This window comes from Schistocerca americana, chromosome 1, assembly GCF_021461395.2.
Source record: "Schistocerca americana isolate TAMUIC-IGC-003095 chromosome 1, iqSchAmer2.1, whole genome shotgun sequence".
Classification (NCBI taxonomy): Eukaryota; Metazoa; Arthropoda; class Insecta; order Orthoptera; family Acrididae; genus Schistocerca; species Schistocerca americana.
Window position 1 is genome coordinate 589,077,446 of NC_060119.1, and position 18,951 is coordinate 589,096,396.

The 18,951-nt window shown below is 43.8% G+C and overlaps 1 protein-coding gene across 1 annotated transcript in view; it reads left to right on the forward strand.

Annotated features, from left to right (window-relative positions):
* The window catches only part of LOC124579241 (cytochrome P450 4g15-like), a 97,627-nt gene extending 79,056 nt beyond the window's left edge, over positions 1–18,571 (forward strand). The window contains exons 6-7 of the mRNA XM_047131241.1: positions 18,164–18,432; positions 18,490–18,571. Coding sequence (XP_046987197.1) covers positions 18,164–18,432; positions 18,490–18,571 — 351 coding nt within the window. The remainder of the gene's footprint in view (positions 1–18,163; positions 18,433–18,489) is intronic.
* Positions 18,572–18,951: the final 380 nt, after the last annotated feature.

Sequence of the window (18,951 nt, forward strand, 5' to 3'; positions counted from 1 at the left end):
AAACCTCCCCGCGATGCAAAATGCCTCTCTTTTAGTTCTGCCAATGGAGCTAGTCGAGCATCTCTGTAACGACTAAACGACGATACGGACGGCTCTTCGTTGTAATTTCTCTAAAACTTTTATCGAACCTGCTAAGGATCCCAAAGGAATAAGTAAAAGTCAAGAATTGTTCGCATAAGAGTTTTCACGGTGCCATCTCTCATGAATGAATCAAATTTGCTTAAGACCTTTCCGATGTGTGGCATCCTGGTATTTTGTGTCCTACAACAGTTTTATGTGATAATTCTACTTCGGAGTCCCTCCGAATGGTTACTCGTAGGTATTTTAAGAGAGTTACTGTTTCCAGAGATTTGTTGCCAATTATGTATACAAACAGTACCGGATTTCTTCGTCTGTTTATCCAGAATATGTTTCATTTATTTATGTTCAGGATCAAGTGACTGTACCTACATCAGTCGTCTTACGGTGTAACATCCCTCCTTTAGACAATCGTATCGTCACGCGCATGGATCCAGGGTAGGATTCTGGGATAGGTCAAAGTTCCTTACTTTCGACCTAACGAGTCATTTTACTTTCACAGTACACATTCATAACAAAATATGGCTACATGCTGATCATCTAGTATTTTTTTAGTTCCGTTGTAAGTTAATAGTTCCTAACCAACACGTTTTACACTTTACAACAATAGAAATTCTTGTGTGGAATAGAAAGAGTTGTCAACTTTAGACATTTTCTGTCATTGGGTAAATGATCAAAAATTTTGCTAGCAACATTGTACGCTTCTTTTTTGTACTAACCAATGGTTTAATGTGGAGTAACGAATGTTATTTTTCTGCCGGCCGGAGTGGCCGAGCGGTTCTAGGCGCTACAGTCTGGAACCGCGCGACTGCTACGGTCGCAGATTCGAATCCTGCCTCGGGCATGGATGTGTGTGATGTCCTTCGGTTAGTTAGGTTTAAGTAGTTCTAAGTTCTAGGGGACTGATGACCTCAGAAGTTAAGTCCCATAGTGCTCAGAGCCATTTGAACCACTTGTTATTTTTCTTTTGGTATTGTAATTATGTACATAAATGTTCCTTTTGATGTGCAGTGGATTATTTACAGCAAAGTTCGTGAAGGGGAAAAATACTGTGAGGCAGCTATCAAAATGCCTAACTCGTCAGACAGATGTCTACTGGATGATCGTGGCTGAGCACCAAGTGTTTTGAGCAAAGAACACTTCCTTCCTCAACGTCGTATTATCCCAGAACATTATTCCATAAACATTATCGAAAGAAAATACCCAAAGTACGTCAATTTACTAATTTGGCTATGTGTCATTTGGAATGATTCGAAGCGCAAATGTGGCTGCAGCAAGTTGTTGTTGCTGTTCTAAAATGTATTTTTCGAGTTTAAATTCTCATCGGTATAGACACTTAAAATTTTTGACACTTTTACCCAGGTTATTGTTTCTTGACCATGTGTTACACTTATCATTGATGTAGTGGAGAACTTCATATGATGCGTTTTTTTAAACAAAAAGTGAGACCATTCGCAAAAAATCATTTATTAATACTTTTAATTATTTACCATTTCTTATGTTGATGTATGTGTGTGTGGACGGGCTGCAATACTAGCATCATAAAAATGGCTCTGAGCACTATGGGACTTAACTTCTGAGGTCATCAGTCCCCTAGAACTTAGAACTTACGAAACCTAACTAATCTAAGAACATCACACACATCTATGCCCGAGGCAGGATTCGAACCTGCGACCGTAGCGGTCGCGCGGTTCTAGACTGTAGCGCCTAGAACCGCTCGGCCACCCGGCCACCATTTGCATCGTCCTTGAAAATAATGAACTCTGCTTATTGTGTATTATAATGACCGAATCATGGAAGGTTGCCAGAAGAAAAGAAAAAATAATCTTGTAACTTAGGTAGAGGCCGACAGTGCAGGCCACTTAAGTCGGTCTATTAAGAGGTCATACACTGATTTCACGCGCACCGATTGCGGATTGGAGGTAAAAAGCGACGCAGTTACGTATCAACTGCAAGCAAACAGCACCAAACGTCGTATATAGTGGCCCTCAACTGCAAGCTAGGCAAAGTTAAAGAGTTCGGTAGAATTCGAGATTTCGAAAGATCCGACGACAGCTGCCTCTGATAGACGAGCCTACGGCAGATACTACACCGAAGAGCCAAAGAAACAGGTATAGGCTTGCGTATTTAAGTACAGTGGTATGTAAACAGGCAGAACACGGCGCTGCGGTCGGCTACGCCTGTATAAGACAAGTGCCTTGCACAGTTGTTAGGTCGGTTACTGTTGCTACAATGGCAGGTTATCAAGATTTAAGTGAGTTTGAACATGGTGTTATAGTCGGCGCACGAGCGATGGGACACTGCATCTCCGAAGTAGCGATAAAGTCGGGATTTGCCCTTACGACTATTTCACGAGTGTAGCGTGAATATCAGGAATCCGTACGTCGCTTACGTTGTAAGGAGTACTTGAGCTTAATGGTTTGGTTAGAACAATATAATCTGGCGCTCCGATGATTCTTGGTCCGTAGTGCCATACATAACTACATATACCCGAATGTTAATCAAGTTGTAGGCCTGGGTGCCCATTTGTTCGGCTGACTGATTGTAAGCCTTGTATACTTGCCGATGACGTGAACGAGTGTCTGTGCTCTTCTGCCCGTTCTTTGCTAACACGAGAAGAAGTAATGAAAGACGGACCAGTAAGCCAACCCAGACTATCATTTCCGATTTCATCACCATATCTATCTCCTATCTCCTATCTATCTCTCCGAGTTATTCTGTGTTGTCTCCAACCACAGAGACCTGAAAAATCTCAGCTCGACCCTACTGCTTTTTCACTTTGATCGTGTATTGTAAAATAGATAACCAAACAACTCGCTTCGTCTCTGATCCGAGCGTGAGCTTCTAAAGTAAATATGTCGCGACCCACATCGGGTTACGAGAATGTCATACTGAAGAAAGTTTACGTATATGAGAAACAATAGTGGATCTAAGACTGAGCCTTATGGAGTCCATAAGTGATTTCTTACCAGTCAGAAGAATCTCCCCTAGGGCCTTACAGTCTTTTCACTATCCATTGGTTTGCTATACCATGAATTCCACAAAACCTCAGTTTATCCAGGAGAATATTGGGTTTCACACAATCAAATACCTTATGTAGGTCACAAAATACCAAATGGAGCTATTTTGTTATTAATGCTTGAAAAATTTGCTGAGTGAATGTTTAAATGGTGCTCAGAGTTGAGCATACCTTCTGAAATTCTGTTATTTACCTAGGTTGTTATTATTGCTCAGGAGGAGTGAGATTGTATAACACATGACCTTCTCGATAATTTTGGAAAATTAAATCGGTAGTGAAACGAGTCAGTAGTTGCTGACATCTCTCCTGTCACATTCCTTATAGGTGGGTTTAACAAAGGGGTATTTCAATCTCTCTGGAGAAATGTCTTGAGTCAGAAATTGAAAATTTGTGTTAAGGTCTTATGGGACCAAACTGCAGAGATCATCGGTCCCTAAGCTTACACTCTACTTAAACTAACTTAAACTAGCTTACGCCAGGGATAACACAAACACCCACGCTCGAGGGAGGACTCGAACCTCCAACAGGGGGAGCCGCGCGAACCGTGAGAAGATGCCGAAGACCGTGCGGCTACCCCGCGCGGCTCTTGAGTTAGAGACGCATCACCCATCACGTATTTCAGAAAGTCAGTGCTTATTATGCGGAAACTAGTCTTTAGTACTCTTTTGGAAACCCCAATCAAATGCAGAACCGCTCTTATTTTTGAGAGAATGTATAATTTTCATAATTTCGGAAGGAGAAATGATAGAGACAATTATGTAACTGAATTTTGTGCAAGTTGCTTGTCCAACATACTCCTGACTTTTCGATTGAACTGTTTGTCCCTATATTTTCTACAACACTTACGAAATAATTGTTAAACATATATGATACCTGTGACTGAGCATTTGTAGCCGTTATATTTAAATTACAGTGATGTTATCCTGTTCTCTGACTTATTGCCCTGTCTCATGGTTTACTAGATTTGTATAGCCTTAAGTTTGTTTCGGAATTACTGATTTCCGAATTATGTGCATGTTCCTTGACTTTTAATGACTTTTCTCAGTAGTTTTGAACAGTTTTTGTAGAGAGCGACTACTACAGGATCCTTACTTTTTCTTGCCAGTAGAGACAACATCCTTTTCCTTTCACAATCTACTTTAATCCCTCTATTGACCCATGTTTTTCGAGATGAATATTTAATGCTCTTTCTGATTACCTTATGTGGAAAGCTATTTTCGAATAAATATATGAATTTATCATAGAATACATTAAATTTTATGTTAGTTTTTGATTCATTATAAATTTCATCCAAGCTCATCTCTTCTTAACTATTCTTAAAAATGTTTTCTAGGATCACTAATTATTCTTATTCCTACTGAGGAGCATCTACACTGTAAGCACTATCACATTTATGCTAACTGTGCATCATAATCAGAAAGAACATTTGTTACGGGGTGTACAGTTATTTTCTTGTTTTGAGCTTATCATTAAGGGTCCTACGGTCTTTATCCAAAAGTTTTGAAAAGTAAATTATTGAGATCTAATTGTAGAATCCAAGTAAGATTTCAAGATCATTTTTCCTATCAGAATTCTTTAGGAAATCTACATTGAAATCACAACAGACTATCAGTTACTTGCTGCTGTCTGACACATAGCATGGTAAGGACTCCATACTCCTCATATACAGTTCAAAAATTTCCAGTGGCGATTTGTACACAATTAAAATTAAAAGGGAACTATTTTTCAGCACTAATTCAAAATCACACACCTCTGTGTGCTAATGGCTACAAAATCTGCTTGTTCAGTCTTTTATAATTTGTGTTGTGTCTTAATATATGTAACAACTCCTCCTTTTCCCATGTTAGTTCTACATGAATAAGATGTTAGAGTGCAGTCTTTTATATGTAAATTCCCTAATTCTGTGGCTCTGTACTGTTGAGATAGACTCAAGATGTACGTCTTTTCAGAGCTCTCTGAATTTTACAAACTAACGAGGTCTTTTACCTTGTTACTCTAGCCTCTCATATTCCGATGAAATAAGCTAACCTGATTTTCCTGCGCATTCCTAAGCATTTTGTGGGGCTCTTCTGCTGTTTTATCTTTTTCCACAACGTTGTGCCTGACTTCTGACTCTAATGCAGAAGAAGATACGCCCCTGTCACCACTAACCACAGGGACTTACTTTGCGTGACGGTGGCCCGCATACTATTTCTGTAAGAAGTTCAGCCAACGTATCTTTCTCCCTCTTGTTCAGGTTTATGCCATGTCTAGTATATTCCCATCTCTTAACTGAAGCGACAGGCACAGCAGCCATAGGAGATTTCATTTCAGTTAGCAGTAGGCTGCTCAGCTCTGTCTTCACACAGTTCACAGTAGCGTTAATTCAGGGCTGGTCGTGGCGCTGTAGGACCTCCTCAAAACTCACGCTTTTGTATGAAGTTGCTACTCCTGTTCCACCCACATCACCCCTAATACTGTAGTTTCTCTCTTTAGCCAGGCTGTTTCCTGCTCCATCTGTTAGAATGGTCTCATCTTCTTTATCAAAATCCTTAAACAAACGTAATTTGTTGTCACTCACACTTTTAATGTGCCACAGTTGCCTAGGATTTAACGATATCAGTAGCATACATAAAAAGTTTTAATGTGGTAGTAACTTGGCAACATTAATGCTTAGCATGTCTCTTTTGGATAGCTTACAACTATGATAATTTACATGAAACAAAATCGTAGTGTGCATTCACCGCTATCAGTATTTCAGTTAGCACTACGACTGTGATGACAGACCTGCAGTCTACGCTTATGTGTGCGTGTAAATGAACGAAATAATGTTTCTCTCAAACGTCAGGGAAGTCAGTGTCCGTTATTTTCTTCTCTAAATGGAGACAGGGTCACTTTAATGCCCAAGTGACGCAAGCGGCCACTTGGGACGCAAAGATGAGAGGGAGCGTCAGACAGGCTCAAGTGCAAAATTTGCATGCAGGGTGAATCATTATTACTAGCGAACACTGACGCTGGTGAAAGTATACGATAACAGAAGCGATAACATTCTAGTAAACAAGCAGACGAAAACATATCTTCTGCGAGATAACTGTGAATGTCTGGCAAAGAACTGGCAAAGACTTTAGTATCAAATATATTTCGGGTTATTAAACATGTATTTGGTACGTATGCTTTTCGATTCTGTTCCCACCTAAATGGGCTCGAATTTCACCCATGCTCTATCTTAACAAGAAATTCAGTGCTCAATGCTGCTTCAGAACATTAAATGTTTGGTAAAGAACTGACAAGACTTCAGTATCAAATATAATTCGGGTTATTAAACATCTATTTGGTATGTAAACTTTTCGATTCTGTTCCCATCTAAATGGGCTCGAATTTCACCCATACTCTTACTTACACACATTTAATGGTGAGTTTTCTCCACATATAACATAGAACATACGCAGTTATAGAGTGCCTTACGTTAAATGGTATGATATTTTTGTGATTGTGTCCCACTTATTCCGATGGAACATCAATTGCTTTGTAAGTTATTAACTAAAAAATTACATATGTTTTATATTTTAATAGGTCACGCTCAGATTAATAGGTAATACATTTTCATTAAAAGTAGAACAATAAAAGGCCTAGATTTTTCTGCTTTTATAAAAAGCTTTCAAAGACGTCACGAATTACCTTAATAGAAATTAATTGTTTCTTCTTTTAATATTCAGCAGCAGTTTCAAAATTATATTTTTGTTACTTAGGAATGTCTCCGTGGTACTTGTTTTACAAGGAAAAAAACCGCTTTTCACGATAACTTCCTTCAGATTTATTTTCAAAGTTCTTATCAAGAGCCCGAGGACAGGCAGAGAATTGCCAAATTATATGTCGCTTGTATGGAAAAATGATCTCGAATACGCCCTGAGTGGAGGGTATTTTCATTACTGTTCTGCCTCACTCGATTTCCTGTGGCTCGCCACTTCTACCTGTGGACTCGCGAATGATGTCCAATCTTTTGGTGGCAGCAAGTAAGGTCCACCTTTACCTTCGCTGGAACGCTCTTTGCAGCGTGTCAGACCGCCAGTCTGTCCACGTGGGGAAGCCCTCTCACGACTCACTCTTTATTCTACGAGGTGCATTCAAGTTCTAAGGCCTCCGATTTTTTTTTCTCTGGACTGGAAAGAGATAGAAACATGGGAATTGTTTTAAAATGAGGCCGTGTTCATTGTCAATACGTCCCAGAGATGGCAGCACCGTACGGCAGATGGAATTTTACCGCCAGCGGCGAGAATAAGAACTGTATTAAATACTTAAAATGGCGACGTTTTCCTTACTTGAACAGCATGCAATCATTCGTTTTCTGAATTTGCGTGGTGTGAAACCAATTGAAATTCATCGATAGTTGAAGGAGACATGTGGTGATAGAGTTGTGGATGTGTCGAAAGTGCGTTCGTGGGTGGGACAGTTTAATGAAGGCAGAACATCGTGTGACAACAAACCGAAACAACCTCGGGCTTGCACAAGCCGGTCTGACAACATGATCGAGAAAGTGGAGAGAATTGTTTTGGAGGATCGCCGAATGACTGTTAAACAGATCGCCTCCAGAGTTGGCATTTCTGTGGGTTCTGTGCACACAATCCTGCATGACGACCTGAAAATGCGAAAAGTGTCATCCAGGTGGGTGCCACGAATGCTGACGGACGACCACATGGCTACCCGTGTGGCATGTTGCCAAGCAATGTTGACGCGCAACGACAGCATGAATAGGACTTTCTTTTCATCGGTTGTGACAATGGATGAGATGTGGATGCCTTTTTTCAATCCAGAAACAAAGCGCCAGTCAGCTCAATGGAAGCACACAGATTCACCGCCACCAAAAAAATTTCGGGTAACCGCCAGTGCTGAAAAAATGATGGTGTCCGCGTTCTGGGACAGCGAGGGCGTAATCCTTACCCATTGCGTTCCAAAGGGCACTACGGTAACAGGTGTATCCTACGAAAATGTTTTGAAGAACAAATTCCTTCCTGCACTGCAACAAAAACGTCCGGGAAGGGCTGCGCATGTGCTGTTTCACCAAGACAACGCACCCGCACATCGAGCTAACGTTACGCAACAGTTTCTTCGTGATAACAACTTTGAAGTGATTCCTCATGCTCCCTACTCACCTGACCTGGCTCCTAGTGGCTTTTGGATTTTTCCAACAATGAAAGACACTTTCCGTGGCCGCACATTCACCAGCCGTGCTGCTATTGCCTCAGCAAATTTCCAGTGGTCAAAACAGACTCCTAAAGAAGCCTTCGCCACTGCCATGGAATCATGGCGTCAGCGTTGTGAAAAATGTGTACGTCTGCAGGGCGATTACGTCGAGAAGTAACGCCAGTTTCATCGATTTCGGGTGAGTAGCTAATTAGAAAAAAAATCGGAGGCCTTAGAACTTGAATGCACCTCGTACTTTATTCCCTGAAAGTTAGTCGAGAAATTTGAAGACCGATATACAACGCCAGAAAAAATTACAACACCCTCAACGACTGTGTTCAGCGGTACCAGGGTGAATACTTGAGGGGATGTAGCGTCAGTGATTTATTTGTCATCTTCGATCAGATGGCGCTTTGGAGTTCTGCCTGTGCTCCCTCTGTTGCGATGCTGCAAGCAGTAACTGTGCTGAGCTCAGAGGTGCACACTGTGTGCAACATTCGTTCTAGGGTACAACTCTGCCAATCAATGTGTACGGACTCTTATTGAAAGGCTTCATTCATATGAACAGGGACACATTATGGGCTTGCGGCAAGCTCAGTGGACATATTGCCGTGTGGCTGCACGTGTTGGGCGCAATCTATCTGTGGTATGTCGTTGCTTTCACTGGTGGTATGTGGAACGTTCTACACCTGTAGGCCAGATTCTGGACGCCTACGTACAATGAAGCGCCAAAGAAACTGGTGCAGGCATGCGTTTTCAAAGACGGAGATATGTAAACAGGCAGAATACGGCAACGTCTGTGCAAGACACCAGGCGTCTGGCACAATTGTTACATCGGTTACTGCTGCTACAATGGCAGGTTATCAAGACTTAAGTGAGTTTGAACGTGGTGTTATATTCGTCGTATGAAGGAAGGGACGCAGCATTTCCGAGGTAGCGATGAAGTGGGGATATTCCCGTACGACCATTTCACGATTGTTCCGTGAATGTCAGGAATCCGGTAAAGCATCAAATCTCCGACATCGCTGCTACCGAAAAAATATACTGCAAGAACAGAACCAACGACGACTGAAGAGAATCGTTCAATGTGACAGAAGTGCAACACTTCTGCAAATTGCTGAAGATTTAAATGTTGGGTCATCAACAAGTGTCAGCGTGGGAACCATTCAACGATACATCATCGGAGCCGAAGGCCAACTCGTGTACCCTTTATGACTGCACGACACGAGGCTTTACGCCTCGCCTGCGCCCGTCAACACCGACATTGGACTGTTGATGACTGGTAACATCTTGCCTGTTCGGACAAGTCACATGTCATATTGTATTGAGCGGATGGACGAGTACGGCTATTGAGACAACCTCATGAATTCATGGACCCTGCATGTCAGCAGGGGCCTGTTCAAGCTGGTGGAGGCCCTGTAATGGTTTGGGGCTTGTGCAGATGGAGTGATGTGGGACGCCTGATACGTGTAGACACGAATCTGACAGGTCACACGTACGTAAGCATCCTGTCTGATCACTTGCATCCATTCGTGTCCATTGTGCATTCTGACGGACTTGGGCAGTTCCACCAGGACAATGTGACACCCCACATGTTCCTAATTGCTACAGAGTGGGTTCAGGAACACACTTGTGAGTTTAAACACTTCCTCTGGCCACCAAACGCCCCAGACATGAACATGATTGAAAATATCTGGGATGCTTGCAACATGCTGTTCAGAGGATATCCTGTGTCCCGAGTGTGAACTCGTAAGGGACCAAACTGCTGAGGTCATCGGTTCCTAGACTTATACACTACTTACACTAACTTAAACTAACTTATGCTAAGAACAACACACACACCCATGCCCGAGGGAGGACTTGAAACTCCAGCGGGAAGGGCCGCGCAATCCGTGACATCGCGCCTCAAACCGCGAGTCACTCCGCGCGTGGCTCAAAGGAGATGTCCACCCCGAGACAGCCCTGCAGGATTCATGGTGTCACGTGTTGCGGCATTTCGGCGTGCTCTAGGGGGGCCCTACACAATATTAGGCAGGTGTAGCAGTTTCTCTGGCTCTTCAGTGTATAAAGTCTCCATACTCTTCGTTTAGTTCCATCGAAAACTGTAGCAAGTGACAGTGGAATAATGCTTGCGCTTTAGAAATTTCACTATCCATACCACCAATGTCTTCAGTACTTCAGGCGTGCAAATATAGCACAAACTGCTTCTTTATGTATAGACAATGAATTCCGTCTGAGGATCGATGAAATTTTTTGCTCTTTGATTGCCAACCACGTCTTCAAATTCTTTCTCCATGGTATTGTAACGTCGCTTCATAATAAATGTGCAATACTCGTCTTTTATGCGGCTGCTTAATATACAGAGTGGCGCACGAAAAGTCACTCGATTGAATTTTGGATCTACAAGTGTACTACTGGGGCAAGAGCTTTGAAATCGTGCGCTCAACTTCGTGAAGTTCATGGAAATTACGCCAGATGTCGTTGAGAGTTCATCGCTTCCGTTGTGAGGCCATCATTTCAGTTTGGCGCGATGGCGCACAAAGGACGGTTGACCGTCGCAGAAAAGACGAAGATTGTGTTACTGTTCGCATCGACTAACAGCGTTACATTGACACAGAGAAGGTTTCGTGCTCATTTCGGCACACAGTGAGCTCCCAGCCCACAGACAATACGCAGATTACATCAAAAATTTGAAGGTGTCAGCGGCCACATGCACGTACTGTAGTTCGCCGCCAAACATTGAAGCAGTTCGAGTGGCTTTGACTCGTAGTCCGAGTAAATCAACAAGAAGAGTCAGTGCCGAGTTGGGAATTACACGCCAATCTGTACAAAGAATAATTCATCCGACCTTCGCTTATATCCTTACAAGATGACTGTGGCGCATAAGCTCGCTGCGAGAGATAAGGAGCGGAGACTGCAGTTTCCAAGGTGGGCAATCGATCAAAACCAAGAGGCAGTGCTATACAGCACAAGATTTTCTGATGAAGCTTATTTTTACGTAAACGGTGTTGTAAAGGAACAGAATGTTCGATTCTGGGCACGTGAACCTCCGCAAATAATCCACACAGGGAGAAAATGTGCGTTTGGGTCGCGATGTCAAGCCATGGAATCATCGGTCTGTCCTTCGATGATACAGTAACCAGTGTACGCTATTTACACATGCTGCAAAACCATTACTTTCCTCAACTCATGGCCTCATGTCTTTCATTGCAGACACGATGTTTCATGCAGGATGGAACACGCCCCCATACTGACAACGTTGTGCTTGATTTCCTACACGAAAGACTTGATCTTAGGGTATTGTCAAACAGATTTCCAGAACATTATGCTGGAGGAGGGATGGCCTCTCCACAGCCCGGACATTAACCTATGTGACTTCAGCCTTTGGAGGTTCCTTAAAGAGAAGGTGTACCACAGGGAACCCGAAAATGCAGTGCAACTTAGGGCCATCATTGTGGAGTTATGCCGCGCCATTCCAGAAGATTTGTGTCGGAGAGTCGTCACAAACGCACGTGAAAGACTTGAAAACGTTGTAAACCAAGACGGAAGTCATATTGAACATGTGATTCATTAGGTTACATTTCCAAGCTGTATTCTTTACTTCTACATCAATGAATTACAAATCCTGTCAACATGAAACAAATCAGGTGACTTATCGTGCGCCACCCTGTATATTGAGAATTCTCATCCGTCTCTTCTGCCATTCCCATTCGTTTCTAAAGATTTGTAACAATAGATCGCTAGACCACCTCTTTTTCTGCAAACAGCCACTGGAACTGTACATTTTCTTCATATTACGAACAAATAGCGAAGAGTAAAAAAGAGCCACACCGCAATACTCAGTAAAATTTCGCGCTGTCCCGGGTACTTCCAAAGAGGACAGTGTCAACCGTAGCCCGCATGCGGCCTGCACACGACGCACCCGTGGAGTTTCGCACGCCTTGGCCGGCCGTGAAGTTAGTTTACGGAGGTAAAAATGTACTTTGTGAACTTCGCGTATTGTTTTTTTCTCACATATTACTGTGAATGAAATGTAGATAAGATATCGAAATTTTATTCATAATTGAGAGCAGAACGGTATCTGATTTCGGTCTCGAGTTATTGGTTTTTATCTACGGTGGATGGTCTCGTGCGACGTGCCCATTTCCGTCCTTGCGCATCGGGAATCATGTGGTCTTACCAGTCGTCATATTCCATAAACAGTTAAAGAGATATTTAGCAAATTATAGCACAGAAAGAGACACGTAAGTTATGTGATAAACACTTGTCTGCAGCAGTCAGAGGGTCGGCGGGAAGGGACACATAAAAATACCGGTAGCGCTTAGGTTCTCTATAGATCTATGGGTGAGTGTGAATGATTTCCGAGCAGTGGTTCACGAATGAGTACCATAGCCAAATGGTCTACCGGCTACCCTCTGTAATAAAATAAAATCAGTGAACGGATCAACGAAAAACCTGAATGGGTGTCATGAGACGTCCACACCGAACAAATACAACGAACAATACGGCAAAAAATGAGATCAACAAAGAATACAAAAAGAAGTGGTCAAGTGCACTGACTGCTATTTCTATGACGCAGGTCTGAATCCTGCTACTACTGTTGTTTTTTTCCTTCATTTTGTTGTATTCCTCTCAATGCCAAACGATCAGGTATAGATTTAAATATATTTAAACAATTGCATTTATACAGGGTGAGTTACTAACTATTGCCACCAAGAATAACTCTGAGAGTGTGATAAGAGTTGAAAAGTTTGTGGGACAAAAGTTGCATGGTACAACGGGGGTCACATTATGACATTGGTCTTTTGTTGCTGGGTGGGGTCGCTTCGGAGATATGAAGGTCAATTTTTTTTATTTTTAATGGGATGCTATAACTTGGTACTTACTTTCTGATAGCGGCTATGGAGACGAATCCAATGATGTGTAACAGCAAGGTCTTTGAAAGTCGATGATGATCACAAAGGTGGCATTAACATCCATTTACAGAAGGTGTTCGAAGTACTGATGACCATTGGTATCAATGCAGTTTTTGGAAATTTGTGGTAAGGTCTTATGGGACCAAACTGCTGAGGTCATCGTCCCTAAGCTAACACACTACTTAATCTAACTTAAACTAACTTACGCTAAGGACAACACACACACACACACACACACACACACACACACACACACACACACCCTACGCGGCATCATTTCAGTGCTGCAATCTTCTTATCATGGATTGAGTGATATTCCTTATCACATCGGCACTTACCGAAGCACATTGTCTAACAATTCTCTCTCGCATATCTTCAGGTGTAGTTGAAACGTCTTTATAAACAATGTCTTTTACGAATCCCTACAAGAAAGAATTCAAAGGCGTCAAGCCTGGCGAACGAGCCGGCCACGATGCAGCTCCTCGGCGTCCAATCCAACGATTCGGTTATTGTCTCTGCAGCTCAGTTCTAGTTATCAGCGAAAAATGTGCCTGACGCCCGTCGTGTTGACACCACATTCTGTTCCTTGTTCCTAAAGGTATTTCTTTCAATAACATACGTAATATTTCTTGCAGGAATATCATGTACTTCTTACCATTATGATTTCCTTCGATGAAACAGGGGCCTATAATTCTGTCCTCCAGAATCCTACACCATACATTCACCGATCACGGTTTTTGGTGTGCAACTTGCCACAGCCAACATGGATTTTGAGTTGCCCAATAATGCGTGTTATGCAAATTAACATTTCCATCGTTCGTGAATGTAGTCTCGTCAGTAAATAAAAATCGAATTAATAAATGTGTCATCCCTCTGAATCTGAACCTGAGCCCACCGGCAGAATTCAATGCGAAGCATACAATTCGTAGCAGTTAATTCTTGGTGGAGACTGATATGGTAAGGATAATATTTATAGTGATGAAGAACACGAACAACACTAATCTGGCTCATGCCAGATTCCCTTGTGATTTGACACTAATATAAGGATCTCGAAACACAGTGGCAAGAGGACCAATTTCCGTTTCCTCGTCAGTAACTTTCATTTGCCGGATATGTTTCCGATACATTAAAGATCCAGTTGTTCTCAATTTATCATACACATATTTAAATGTACGTCGTGTAGGGTGAGTACGTTAAGGATAAATTTCAGGGTATAAGTCTCTAGCTCTCACTGAATTTCGTTGGCATTCTCTGTAAATGAGAAGCATATCGACTTGTTCTTCAAAGAAATACATCATTCACATTCGCTTGATTCGACGGTACTAGTCTTACCGTTCCTATTAGTGTTGTATTACGCAACCGTAGAATGGTGTTTACATGTCAATGGCACGTTAAATGGTTACACTGTATTCGGCGAATATTTACTATTTGCTCGATATACGAGAGAGAATTGTCGGAGCATGTGCGTCGATAAATGCCGAAGTGATAAGGAATACTACTCAATCCGTGGTAAGAAGATTGCAGGACTGCATTGGTACCAATTGGCCATCACTTCGAACACCTTCTGTACACGGACGTTCATGCCACCTTTTTGACCTTCGTTGACCTTCAAAGATCTGACTGTTACACATCATTGGATTCTTCTCCGCTGGCCGGGGTGGCCGAGCGGTTCTAGGCGCTACCGTCTGGAACCGCGCGACCGCTACGGTCGCAGGTTCGAATCCTGCCTCGGGCATGGATGTATGTGATGTCCTTAGGTTAGTTAGTTTTAAGTAGTTCTAAGTTCTAGGGGATTGATGACCTCAGAAGTTAAGTCCCATAGTGCTCAGAGCCATTTGAAACATTTGATTCTTCTCGACAGCTGCTATCAGACAATATGTACCAAACTATAGCATCCCATTTAAAAAAAAACAAAGTTTACCTTCTTATCTCTAACGCGACCCAACCTAGCAACAAAAAACGAACTTCATATTATGGCCCTCGCTGTCCCATGCAACATTTGTCCCACAAACGTTTCAGCTACTATCATTCTTTCGGAGTTATTGTAGGTGGTAATAGTTTGTGACTCACCATGTGTAAGTATTTAATTCAATTTAGTTATGATTACTACACCTGTAAGTCAAACGGCTGTAGGCCATCACATTGTACCAGAATGGGAAAATTTTGAACTCACCGCCACTGTGCAAGATTTGATTTGATTGATTTGATTCTAACAGGAGAGCTAAAACAGCTTAGGGCTAACCCGCCACTGCCCGTATCGAAACTAGGTTTACTGTGCGGTATCACTCCCTGTATATTTAGTAAAGCCAACCAGTGCCCTTAAATAGTGCAAGGAGTCCCTCTACCAGTTTTTTGTTACACACAATTTCTTCAGGTCTAGTTGTCCCGAAGATTCTGTATCTTTTACTCTCCAATGCCATGCATTGAAAGATTAGATGTGCTGCAGTTCCTTTACCCTCATCACAGATCCTACATTTAGGGTCCTCTTCTATTATACCTATTTTGTGTAGGTGTTTTTTGAAATTCCCATGGCCGGTCATCAGTCCAGTCATGAATTTAATCTCTTTCCTGTTCAATCCCAGGATTACAGAGTTTCTTTTAAAACGTGGCTTGGGCATCATTACCTTACCATGTTTTTGTTTATGGAACTTGGTCCAATATCCTACGTGCTGTTTTCTAAGCCAGTTACGTAGATCTAATTTGATCATAGCCTTGGTGATTGCCAAGACAGGTTCCGGTCCAATAAATGAAGTTGTGCCCCCATCCCAGCCAATCTATCGGCTTGCTCATTGCCATAGATCCCTGAATGGCCAGGGACCCACACTAGGTACACCCTATTGCTTCCCCCTAGCTCCACCAGAGCCCTGTGGCAATCTGCAACAATCTTAGATCGTGTTGCAGGAGCTGCCAATTATTTCAGGGCTGGCTGGCTGTCTGAATAGATGTAGATGTAGATGCTACGATCATTGTAGCACCTACTCATATTGTCCTCCACACATGCCCTGATTGCAGTAATTTCGGCTTGGAATACAGAGGTCAGTTTCCCTACAGAGATACTACTCTCCAGTCTTGGCTGAACCCCGTACAACCCTGCCCCAACGCCTTGATCTGTTTTCGACCCATCAGTGAACCAAACGATGTCCCCCGTACGGTGTCGAACTGTTTTCTCCCACTGCTCCTTACTTCCAATTATTTGTTGTAAGGCTTGTCGAAGCACTTCGGAGTTATTATATAGTCAGCGGGCATTTCCCCAGCCATACCTATATTTACCTCACTCACTATGTTAGTGTGTGATTCTAGATATCCAAATGAGACCCAGTTTTGGCCAGTTTTAAGTCCCAGCTGCTGCCTCCATCTTAACCGAAAGGTGGAGTATATCCAGCATGGCTTGCATTCCAGCGGTTGGTGTGCTGCCAATCCCGCCAGTTATGGCTAAGCAGGCCAATCTCTGCACCTTAGCAAGCTCTTTAGCAGCAACCCGCTGTTCTACCTTCTTCCACCACGCTACAGCCCTATAGAAAATCCTAGGTCTAACCACTGTGGTGTATATCCAGTGCATACCCCTGGGGATTAGGCCCCAGTTTTTGCCACAAGCCCTCCTATTACTCACTAAAGTCTTGAAAGTCTCTTCGGGTTTGCTGCCGGATCCTAAAATCAACTTGACTCGATATTTCGGCGATCCAACTGGTTGCCATCTTCAAGAAAATGCTGCTTCTGCTGACGAGTCCCGCTGAGAACTGACGCCAGGTTGCAAATCGACGTCCTATATAGGCCACCGTTCAGTACACGGCGCATGCGCCGCCCGTCACGGTTTCTGCCTTCCAAGACAGGGAGGTGGCGCCGCCCTTAGTGAAACACTGCTGGCAACGATATATCGCAATCAAGGCCGCACCGAAGAACGTTCAGTTTTGATGCGAGATAATACAGGATTCCACATCTTGCTAAGAGGAAACCCATTGTCTCTGTTGATTAAATTATCAGCCAACCTAATTTCAATCGCACCTTTATAGACACTGTTCCAAAAACCGGAAATGTTGGCAACTACCACAGTTTCATCAAATTTCATACTGTGTCCCTCATTTAGGCAGTGTTCTGAAGAGGAACATAGATCTGTGGCCTTTCTTCCTTATGCTGGAGGCTTATTGTTTAACATTGGACGAATTTTAAGGAATTTTAACATTAAGAGTGTGTTCCGTCCACCGTCTAAGATTAGGGCTCTGCTCGGCTCTGTGAAAGATGATTTGGGGCTTAGGAAACCCGGTGCGTACAAAATTCCGTGTCAGTGTGGGAAAGCTTACATTTGCTGTTCGATTCGCACAGTGCATGACAGGTGTGTGGAACATCGCCGTCATACGAGGCTACAACAGCTGAAAAAATCGGCGGTAGCAGAACACTGCCTAAATGAGGGTGTCTATAAAGATGCGATTGAAATTAAGTTGGCTGATAATTTAATCAAACAGAGACAATGGGTTTCCTCTTAGCAAGATGTGGAATCCTGTATTATCTCGCATCAAAACTTAACGTTCTTCGGTGCGGCTTTGATTGCGATATATCGTTGCCAGCAGTGTTTCACTAAGGGCGGCGCCACCTCCCTGTTTTGGAAGGCAGAAATCGTGATGGGCGGCGCATGCGCCGTGTACTGAACGGTGGCCTATATAGGACGTCGATTTGCAACCTGGCGTCAGTTCTCAGCGGGACTCATCAGCAGAAGCAGCATTCTCCTGAAGATGGCGACCAGTTGGATCGCCGAAATATCGAGTCAAGTTGATTTTAGGAACCGGCAGCAAACCCGAAGAGACTTTCAAGACTTATTACGCCGGGAAAGTCTACGTAATCACTCTCACTAAAGTGCTTTTTGCCTTGAAGCAGATACTCTTAGTATGAGGGGTCCAAGTTAGCTTCTCATCCAAGGTTACCCCTAGATATTTCACTGTCCCCTTCACAGGTAGAGTCACTGTGCAAGACTGAGAGTCTGTGTGTGTGCTTTCAGGAGACGATGCGCCTGTTCCCGGTGATCTTCGCGCTGCCGCGGGCGCTGGACGAGGAGGTGCGGCTGTCGGGCGGCCGGTTGCTGGCGCCCCGCGGCAGCTCTGTGGTGGTGGTGCCCTACCTGACGCATCGGCTCGCTCGCCACTTCCCGCGACCGCACCACTTCGACCCGGACCGCTTCCTCGGCGCCGAGCGCCACCCTTACAGCTACGTGCCGTTCGGCGCGGGCCGCCGCAACTGCCCCGGAGGCCGCTACGCGCTGCTGCTGATGTCTGCGCTGCTCGCCACGCTGCTGCGGCGCTTCCAGGTGCTGCCGGTATCCTCCAGGCAGGAGCTGGAGCGCATCTCCGTCTCGGTAGTGCAGCGCCCGCTGCGCGCCGTGCGTCTCAGATTCTTGCCCAGGACCTGAGTGACTCCCCCTCTTGTGCTCGAGGCTCGGATCTCCCGAGACTGTGAGGCTGAGCGACCACGACCGCACACGGCCGACTAAATCCCGAGACATATAGCTGCCCTCGCACGCGTCCATTGCAACCCAAAAAACCGCCATCCGACCGCCATCCGCTGTCTCCTCCTACCGTCCCATCAGCCTTACCTTGCTCTTCAGCAGGGTCCTGGAATCCATCCTTACCCAAAGCATCCATCAGCATCTCCGCCAGCACCACCTCCTTCCTGCTACCCAGTGTACCTTTCGACCTTCCTTCTCTGACGACTACCTTCTCCTTCACCTATCTCCTCTCTGAACAACTCAACTCCTGTCAAACCGCCATCTTCCTCTCCCTCGACCTGGAG